At 49.5% G+C, this 10485-nt stretch overlaps 2 protein-coding genes across 2 annotated transcripts; both read right to left on the bottom strand.

Moving 5' to 3' along the window:
• Window positions 1-535: 535 nt before the first annotated feature.
• LOC125522861 (4-hydroxyphenylacetaldehyde oxime monooxygenase-like) lies at window positions 536-2604 on the bottom strand. Its single transcript, XM_048687900.1, has 3 exons — window positions 2101-2604; window positions 1387-1973; window positions 536-1295 (listed from the first exon to the last, which is right to left on the bottom strand). Exons 1-3 carry the CDS (start codon window positions 2459-2461, stop codon window positions 690-692), a joined length of 1554 nt encoding a protein of 517 aa, XP_048543857.1. The 5' UTR covers window positions 2462-2604; the 3' UTR covers window positions 536-689.
• A 6324-nt stretch (window positions 2605-8928) lies between these two features.
• Window positions 8929-9815, bottom strand: LOC125518498 (MAPK kinase substrate protein At1g80180-like). Its single transcript, XM_048683322.1, has one exon. The coding sequence runs from the start codon at window positions 9611-9613 to the stop codon at window positions 9176-9178; it is 438 nt and encodes a 145-aa protein (XP_048539279.1). The 5' UTR covers window positions 9614-9815; the 3' UTR covers window positions 8929-9175.
• Window positions 9816-10485: the final 670 nt, after the last annotated feature.

Here is a 10485-nt window from a genome sequence, read left to right as displayed (position 1 = left end):
CCAGTCTAGAGCTCCGGGGTGAAAGCCTTGGCCTCGCCCGTGTTGGGTATACCTGACAATGGCGATGTTTTTACATCGTTACCTTATTGAAGGTATTGTTCGGAATGCTCGGACTGATTCTTCAGGGTGAAAACCTAGATTCTAGTCTTGGATGGCTGGATCCGGTGACGGTGACACTTGAGTGTCGCTCCCTTCCTTAAGGCGTTGCTGTTGAAGAACGTCGTCGTCCGCGTGGTGTCATGATATTGTCGGTGCAGATATGGTCATTGTTATAGTTTGCCGATCGTGATCTGATCGCTTTGGGGCTTTTTTCTTTTTTCCTCGCCTACGCATAGCTTTGGTCTAGTATGACTTCGCTATTTGTCAGTGTGTTTTGTGTGCGTGCGTTGGTGTTGGCTGTGTGCATCTTAGTTATGTAGAGGCCGGGTGTGTACTCATTTGTTTGTATCCTCTTGATGCTTCACTTTGAGTCAATAAAATCCACCCTTTATCGAAAAACTAATTCTCAGTTAGACTATGAGTTAGTAGATGCATATTTTGTTACTCACGCAAGACCAACTGGAAGGTTGTTCTTATATTTGAGATTTAAACTACTGTTTAGTTTATTGAGGAAGCACTAGGTGGCATTTGAAACATATGAGATATCACTAGAATCTCAAAAAAAAGATATCACTAAAAAAAAGATATCACTACCGCTTAACTGGCACAAGCTCAAGAGCCACCTTCTTGCTGAAAACAAGCTGCCCTGTTTCCTCCATATCGACGTCGTCCTCCTTCACGCCCTCGGGAAGCTCCCAGTCGAAGCAGTACAACAGGTTGGCCAGCACGACCTCCACATTGGCCACGCCCATGGCGACGGCAGGGCAGGCCCTTCGTCCCGACCCGAACGGAAGGAGCTCGAAGTGCAGCCCCCTGAAATCAACCTGCGCGTCCTCGAACCGCTCGGGGAAGAACTCCTCCGGCCTGTCCCATATCTCCGGGTCTCTCCCCATGGCCCAGACGTTGACGTGTATCCTGGTGCCCGCGGGCACGCTGTAGCCGGCGACCTCGCAGCTCTGCATGGTCTCTCTTGGGATCAGCAGAGGCCCCGGCGGGTGGAGCCTGAAGTTCTCCTTCACTATCATCTTGAGGTACTTGAGGCCCTGGGCGTCTTCTTCGTACACTCTGGATTTGTTCCCCACCGCGGCGCGTACCTCCGACTGCGCCTTCCGCATCACCCTTGGGTTCCTCATCAGCTCCGCCATGATCCAGATCGTCGTCACAGCGCAAGTGTCGATCCCACCGGCGAATGTATCCTGAAATGAAAATTAACATGATGAATTCTGTGACATCGGTTGTCCAATATTAGCAGTAACTGAATGTAGATTGTGGTCGAACGAACCGCACCATCAGGATTCCCTTGATGTTATCACGCGTCAGCGCCAGAGCCCCATCTTGATCCCTCCACATCTTCACCAGCGCGTCGACCATGTCCTCCTGCACCCCGGCCGCCAGCCTCCCCGGCTCGAGGTGCTTGTCGATGACCGCGTCGAAGAACCTATCGATCCTGAGGAAGACCCTCCGCCGCCGCGACGCCACGCCGGTGAGGGCGTCCGCCCACCGTGCGAGCGCCGACGACGGGAAGAAGTCCTCGAACGTGAAGCTGCCGAGCACCCGCAGCGTCTCGTCCATCATCCGCTGGAAGCTGGTTCTCTCGAACGACTCCGACCCGTACATCTTCCCGAAGGCCACCGTGCCGATGATGCCGTCCGAGAGCGCGTACAGCTGCTCGCTGAGGTCGACGGGGGTGCCCGGAGGGGTGCCGGCGAGGGAGGAGACAAGGCGGTCCACCTCTGCGGCCCGGGCGTAGGCGAAGGACTGGACGCGCCTCACGCTCAGCAGCTCCAGCACGAGGAGCTTCCGCATCTCGCGCCAGTAGTCGCTGTAGGGGCCGAAAGCCACGTCGAGGAAGTTGTAGCTCAGCATCCTCGCACCTGCGTGGTGATAGCAACATCCAAGTACGTTCATATCCGATACAAATTTTGAACTAAAAATTGAGGACTTGTGAGTGGATGTAGAGCTAGAGAAGTACAGAACTACAGATTCGAACTACACACTTGCCTGGTGAATTTGGGCGGCTGCAGCAGTGCAGGTCGTTCGTCCGGAGAACCTCCTTGGCCGCCTCAGGCGACGCGACGACGACCATCCGCACGCGGCCGAGCTGCACCTGCACCACCGGCCCGTACTTCTGGGTGAGCGACTGGAAGTACCGGTGTGGCCGGCCGCCGAGCTGCAGGAGGTTGCCGAGCACGGGAAGCTGTTTCGGCGGCCCGGGAGCGTTTCTTGCTCCCTGTGTCGATCGTCCCTTGCTACCGCCCCTGAAGAACAAGTAGAGGAGAGGTAGGAGAAAGAGTGCTAATACGAGCGGCGGAAGAGGCCCCATAGTGATGGGTTGGGACTTGGGAGGAGAAGAGGCAGCCATGGTGACGGTCTGGAGTTCTTAATGGGAGGCGGATGATGGCTGCCGGTGCTCAAGTAAGACAAGATGAGGGAGAGTGGGCGAGTGCCCTGCCATGGCTTTGAACGATCGCTTTGAATCCGCGGATCTCCAGTCTACGGACCGCAGCGGAAGCTATCCAACGCGATTCTGTATCGATACGTGGCGTAATTCGGATATATTTTCTCTCATAAATCAGAGATAAATGCAGAGACTTTGTGAGACTCTGGATCGCTCACATGCATGCTTCTCATCTCCCTAGCCCACCAAAACCCCTTCTTTCCTCGCGCTCGTGCTTTTCGTCCGAAATAGTCAGCGACACTCTAGATCATTTGTGCCCACATTCATGCCCGGTCAGAACAGACGCGACCGCTTACTCACGCCGACATTGAAGCGGCGCACCGGCCGATAGAGCGCCGCCCGCGCCGCTTCCCAGTGCAGGCGACTGCTGCTCGTTCAAACGACATGACGGCCGCCTGTTCGTTCGTCTACCGCCCACATTTGATGGCACGTGGTTGCCGAGGCGTCTCCTCCGGCGTCACCCGTCCGTCCCTCTGCCACCCGCCATTACTATATAAACCACAGCCCCGACCATAACCGTTGTCGTCCACCTCTGATCCCTCTTCGCACAACTCCCTCCATGGATTTCTCCCCTGTCAAAGCTCTCTGGGACGGGCTGATGCTGGACCAGAAGAAGGAGATGGCCACTATTGCTGTCCGGCAGGCAACTGGAGGACGACGAAGTCCCAATGGAGGACGTTGCCGCCGACGAGCCGGCGCCACCCCCTCCTCCGCGCCACCATCGCCGATGCATTGCATCATGACCATCGGCGAGGTCTGTGCCCATTACATGGACATGGTGCGAGAGGAGCAGTTCTGGGAGGCGTAGGCCGACACCGCCTACAACAACCACCTCCTCCAGGAGCACCTGCAGGCGAAGGAGCGGCTCGCCGCTGACAGGGCGGTCATGCCGGACACGGACCTGGCGGAGCAGGAGGCACTGTTCAATTCCTACCGCTCCGCCCCCGAGATCCACCTTGCCCGTTGGCGCTACCGCCAGCGGGTGGCGGCCCCCTACAAGGAGTGCGATGAGGCGAGCGAGGCAGTGTTTAGTGAGACTGACGACGAGGAGGATGACGTCGCCAAGGTCATGGCCCACCGCCACGACCACAAAGCCGGCACGTCCGTGGGCGTCGCCAGCAGCAAGGAAGAGTAGTGCACTATAGGTCGCCGCCACTCTAGGCCCAGAAAGGCCACCACTCCTCCCCTCCCGTCGACACCAAGCTTGATGGGCTCAAGATCGGCGACCGATTAACCGTTTGACGGCGACATGGTAGAGAGAGTATGTCATGTCAAGATCACATACAACCATTATATTATATTATATTAGTGCATTCTAAATAGGGTATACATCTTATCCCATGTAATTGTGGCATGTTTAAACTTTATGTTCATATATTAGTTTTCAATTCCAAATAGCATATTTTCTTTGACATATAACTCATATTATCTTGACCAAAATCACAAGTCAAAAATTGAAGAAAAAAAATGAAATGGCTTCATATACATAAATAGAGGAAGTATCATTTGTCGGAGATGCTCCTATGATGTGCACATCAACACCCTTAAACTTGTCCTAGCCACCTTGGTAGCTCCATGATTGCTCGACATAGCCGGAAAAAACCGAGACCATCCAAGCACCATGGGTCACTCTGTGACTCGAACCGGTTGGGCTAGATAGCGTGTTATCCTGACCAACAGGATGACACCCTTAAACTTGTCCTATAGCCACCTTGGCAGCTCCATGAATGCTCGACATAGCCGAAAAAAACCAAGACCATCCAAACACCATTGGTTACTCCGTGACTCGAACTGGATGGGCTAGATAGTGTGCTATCCTAACCAACAGGGTGACACCCTGTTCTATCAACATAACTGTTGTACAACATGCAGATATGTTTTTTCTATATGTGCAATAAAGTGATGCCCATGCACGTCAATCCTGCGTAGCCTTTCTTGTGTATGTGTCGCCTAATGAAAAGCGAGTTGTTTTCTTCCCCGGAAAGTCCACAACAGCGCATGTGCAAACTTTGCGTGCATTGCTTCTTCTCCGTTCCGAAGCACCGCATGCCGCCATTCCCCTCGGTTCCTCGGAATCATGACTTTGTTCCAAACCTTTTCTTTTTCTTAACAATATAGAATCTGCCTGCTGTTTTTCTTTCTGACAGCCGTGGGAATTTCCTACTCTTGCCCACGTTTTTTTAGCGGTATCTTGCCCACGTACAAATTCTGCACCCCGTCCCTGTTGGACCGGCCCAGTTCGGGCTATTTTCTCAATCTTTCGGTACAACTGGGTTTGAGCTGCCCCACAAAAAAGCGTTTGAGCTTTTGTTTTTTCCCTGGTTTATTTATATGAAGGGTTTTCGGTTTTCTTCTGCCTTTTTGTCTTTGTTTTCTTTTCCTATTTGGTTTTCTGTTTATAGGTTTTCGTTCGGCTTTTGTTGGTGTTCTGTTTGTTATGTCTTTTTTTCTTCCAATGTATGGTTTCATTTTTCTAAATGCATGAACATCTTTAAATAGTCATATTAAAAGAACCAGTGAATATTTCTCAAAAATTATGCTTTTTTAAATTCAGAAGGATTTTTCATTTTTCAGTATTTTATAAGGTGTTAATATTTCAATTTTTATGAATATTTTCTTTAATTTTGTAAATATTAAAAATCCATTAACATTTTTTAATCCGTGAACAATATTTTGATTCACGAACAAATGTGTCAAAAGATGGTAGTCTATTTTTCCTCGAGCTAGGAGCTGCCATTTTTACTTAGGGCATAAAGCATCAAAAGCGAAACTAAAATAGAGCAGGTGGAAACACCGGAGGAGCAACCAAGGGCTACTTGAGACAGCCCAACTGCATGTTATAGCTCATATCTATAGAGATACCAAGATCCCACGATTTGAAGCACTCTGGTGCTTCGGGGTTTGTGGGATCGTTGTAGGACTTGCATGTAAGGTTGTCTGTTGCTTAGTTTTATTTCCTCTTCTCTCTTTATTTTCTTACATGTTTTAATTATGAGCGCTTATTAAAATTTGCGAACATTAAAAAATTTATATTTTTAGCTTCATTAATATTTATTACATTCATGTGTATTTTTAAGTTCACGGGTATTTTTAAAGTTCGCGAACAATTTTTAAATTTGAAACTTGTTTCATTTGCAAATGTTTTTAATCCATGAATATATTTTAAACTCATAAATATTTTATGCAATTCATGGTTTGTAAATTCACATATTTTTGAAAAATCCTTGAACATATTTTAATGAAACTAACCTTTTTTAAATAGTCCATTTTTCTGAGCGAGCAGTGGGGTGAGCGGAAAAAAGCTAACCGACTTAGAGGAATGGGGAGTCAAACTAAGCGAGCGAGAGCTCGTGGGCCGATCCATGTGCGTGTTATAGCAGAAATTCCATGATTTTAGCGTGGATAGGACCTCTCAAGAGGCTCAAACGACCACCACCAACTGGCACCGAGACCGACATGTGTAAATACACCACAACGACACTCCAAAAAACTCCATTCTCCTTTAGGAAATATTGTCTCGAACAAAAACCCGACACGATATACAAATGAAAAAACACCTTCATACTGTAATTAAAACACAAGACAACATTGATAAAATCCAAACAAAACAACCGACCGTGACACTACTAGATATAAAAGAATTAATCCCACTAGTGAAGAACGGCGCGGCGAAGCGCGTGTTAGCCTCTAGTCCTTCACTATAAGCGAAGAATAGGAGGCCCCTCACCCCCTCACCCACCCCTCACGTGTTCAAATGACCTAGACACCTTTCCATTAGTGTGGTTGCCACACAAGGCTGGCCTTTTCTAGGGTGTTAGCGAAAGTCGGGGCGATGAGTCAATGTGATGATGAAAGCCAGGTGGTGAGCATCGAAGGCGGTACAACGATAGCTCTATGAGAAGGGGCTACGGTTTCCATGACTTGGTTGACAATTTTGTGCCACATGTGTGGTGAGGTGGTCATTTTGGATTTATGTTGGGGCAAGGACTCTGTATTCTAGTGCGGTGGCTATGGACCACAAATAGTTATTTTGTGTTGTGGTGCCTTTTGACGCTCATGTCGTGCAGGGATGTAGCTTGCAACACATGTCAGGGTCACAACTTTGGAGGGTGATGATGGTAGTTTGCCCATGCTCTTTGGAGTGGCTAGAAGTCGGGATGGTTGCCTCAGAAATGTATGTTTGGTCGTGGTGCTCGGTTTTGGCCGTGTTGGTGTTCGAAGCCTCGACCTTCTTTATGGTTTCCTGCCTTATATGTTGTTGCGGAAGCGACTTGATCTACTCGCCCCATGGTAGATCTAGTTTGGTGTCGGTGGTGGCAGCAGCTAGTTGGTGGAGCATCTCGACGTAAGTCGGAATCAATGGGTTAATGTTGTTTAGGTGATATCCTTTGCTCTTCATGCTATTGACGTACCAGAAAAAAGATGCAGTATCAACGAGTATACTGGGTCATATGTGCTGCCTGCGTGTGTGTGTGCTGCGTGTGTGTTGCTGCGTGTGCGCGCGCGTGTGCATGCGTGTCGTTGCGTGTGTGTGCGCGCGTGCATGTGTGTTGCTGCGTGTGTGTGCGTGTGTGCACGTGTGTGTTGTTGCGTGTGTGTTGGTGCATGTGTATGTGTTGTCGCGTGTGTGCTCCTGCCCTCACACTGGTGCTGCGTGTGTGCGCTATTGCCCCCCACACACATACCACATGAGGGGTAAAAGAGTCTTTTCAGGTGTCATTTAGTCTCAAAATGAACGGAAATGTCATATAGGAAATAAAATTTAGAACTTGTGTCAAATAGGGAAGAAATTTTTTCCAGTGTCAAATAAAGAAGCAGATTTTAAGATGGTGTCAAATAAGGAATTTTCTCTAGTTAAAATGCGGGTTGAATGTAAGCGGCCAGCCTCTCGCATCCGTGTCCGTGAACATATACGAGAGAAAATTTATGGGTTGCCGTTAAAGATGTCCTAATAATACTAACAAAAACTTGCGCTGTCATGCCGGACTAGTAAGTACTCCATACAGCTCGAAAGTGCCCCATATATAACATAACATTTTAGTAGCACTACTCCATAATAATCAATCTAGTTGGTAGGTTTGAACCAAATTAAGTGACCGGTTCATACCACAATCGATCTTTACATCACGGTCGTCCAAACATGTGTGTTTAAAGGGAAAAGTGTGGACAACGGCTGGGAACAATTGGTGGTCAAACAGATAATTTTTTTGACCATTAACGAATCGCATGCACGCGTTGACCATAAACGTCGTCACAGCTGAACGACCAAACCATCTAAGGACCAGCATCGGTTGTATGACCAGCAAATGAAAAAAAGCTCGAGATCGAATACCCACCAAATGTTCACCAACCCAACAAAGACTTTTGTTCTTGGCAAGGTCAAAATTATGTTATCGACCTAGCATAAGCTCGCTATTTTTTTCATTTTTAAATTCCTAAGTACTCCCTCTCTTTTAGTAATCTAAATGCTTTTATATTTTTTTACGGAGAAAGTACGACATAGATATATACACAGCACAGTAGAAACTCGCGTGCGTACATCGGAGAAAACGTCGCCAGTCGCCATGCTACAGATACGGCGGTGTCGGCTGCATGGATCCAAGGCCTGAGAAGAGGAATGCGGCATGTCGGTGTCGGCGCGGGTGGCCGGAACGGACGGCGGTCCACGTCCAACTCGGCGAGCAGACGGGACGGGACCCGGGGACAGGGTCATGAAACGGAGGAGATCATCATGTGGCCGGCCCATGTGATGTTTCTATTTTCTGCTGGCTGTTACTTGGGACCTTCATGTGCCTGTCTTGCCCCTGCCACGCGCAATTATGAATCGGATCGAGCCTTCTTGATTCTTCTTTTCGTGCTAGGAGGAGGCACGCCGTTCCAACTTTTCTCTCTCGCCATGATTCATGTTTCTGCCAGTTTGGGCTATGAAAAAGGAAGAGGTGCAGAACTCTTTTTGGTCTAGCACAAAGTAAAAATAGACTTCATATCAAGATGTTTACTTCTGGTGAGTCAAAAACTTCCCCAAATAGGAAATAAGCTCTTGCGTGTTATTTGCTACTCCCGTCGTCTAGAATTATTTGTTTTAGATTTGTCTATGTACCGATGTATTTAGGCATGTTTTAGTGTCAGATATATCCGTGTCTGAACAAATCATTTGCGATGGAGGTAATACAAAAGAAAAGATTCCAAAGCAAGGACGAGGAAATTCGCCATAGCTTGGGCAGCATGAACACACATGCCCCACGCCCAAATGTTTTGCCGCCCAATCGATTGTTTATGGTTGCAACTCCATACATGCAACACGGCAGCAACAGTAGCAACACCTCACACTCACATGCAACCAATCAAGCAACCAACGCCCAGCGGCTCCAGAGGGGAAAGGCCATGCACCAGATCAAGAGAGAACACCACAGATCTCAACAGCAGCTGCTCAGCTCACGGATCTGAATCCAGAAACTGACCCAAAAAAGAGGAACTAACCTGACACGTATGGACTACTAGCTACGCGGTAACGCAGAGCGGAGTACAATACAAACCAACCAATATCAGTAGTATACCATCATCATCACTCCAGTATAAACACAGCTCGCATGGCACCCACCATGGCCCGATCAAGCTTCACGCCGCCGGCCGTTGCTTCCTCTTCGGCTTGGCGCGGCCTCGGCGCGCCGCGGGGCTGGAGCCGGAGCCGGAGCCGGAGCCCCCGAAGATGGCGCAGAGGATGCAGCCGGACACCCTCGGCGACGGCGGGTCCACGTCCGGGGCCACCTCCTTGGTCCGGAACACCTGGGGATCGCGCTCCTCGTCCTTCTTCTTCTGGCCTTGTTGCTCCTTCTTTTTCTGCTGCTGCTGCTTCTTGTCGTCGCCGCCCCGGCGCAGCATCATCCCGACGCCGCCGGTGCTCCGGGAGCGCCGCATCTCCGGCTGGGCGTCATCGGCGCCGCCCTCGCTGGCGGCCTGCGCCTCGGCGCCCTCGGTCAGGAACCGCTCGTCCCACACCAGGCCCGACGAGCCGGACCGTCTGAAAGTCGAGGACGATCTCTGCAACCCTTCCATCCGCACCTGTCCACCTCCCCTCCCCGCGCAACGGACAAGCTTTGCTTATCTGCAAGCTATGGAGAAGAGAACACAAGAGGCAAGGAGGATGTGTCTCCTGAGGTTGGTGCTTTGCCTTCCCAGGCCTCCTGTGCGTATGTATATATGTGAAGGGAAAGGGACGGCCATTAACGTACAGACAGGAGAGCAGTCAACAGCCGGTGGCACTGAGGGCTACCAGGGCCTGTCTCCTCCCATAACCTACTACTACTACTAACAAACCTATGGAGAGATTAGTCTACGTTCAGTTAAAACAGGACAAGAGCTGTCAGATTAAACTACTATTCTGATCCACATGCGCCGGTAATACTTTTCCATCACGGGCATGTGGAGGGAAGAGAGCCCAACTGTGCCCATGAGCAACCGGTAAGCATCACCAAACCCACTACAGGGCCAAGATAATTCGCAGAGAGCGACCTGCGCAAATGGATGCACTAGTTGGCCCTGATCTGATGTGAAGTGCAAGTGATGTGTCAACACAAGAGGATCCACAAAGAGGTTTATGGTGTATGTATGATATGCGTCGGCATAATAAAGATGATGAACATAGCAGAGAAAATAGTGTAGCAGGAATCTTACCTTTCATATGGACGGCGATCGCCACCATAACTCTGTCGATGAAGAAACGGTGCGTCTGAATAAGAAGTGCAGAGGGCCCAAGAGAAAGCAAAGCCAGCCAAGGGAAAATGCAATTGTATTTCGGCTCCAGTCAGCATCAGCGAACAACCAATCATCATTACGCTGGGTAGAGTGGAAGGTGGCCGGAAGATTGTCAATAAAGAGATGTGTACAATCCACTGGCTATATCATCTAAGAATAGATGATACAGACTG

Source organism: Triticum urartu, chromosome 7 (genome assembly GCF_003073215.2).
Source record: "Triticum urartu cultivar G1812 chromosome 7, Tu2.1, whole genome shotgun sequence".
NCBI classification, from domain to species: Eukaryota; Viridiplantae; Streptophyta; class Magnoliopsida; order Poales; family Poaceae; genus Triticum; species Triticum urartu.
The sequence above is the reverse complement of the archived record's forward strand: the minus strand, read 5'-3'. Positions and strand labels throughout refer to the sequence as shown.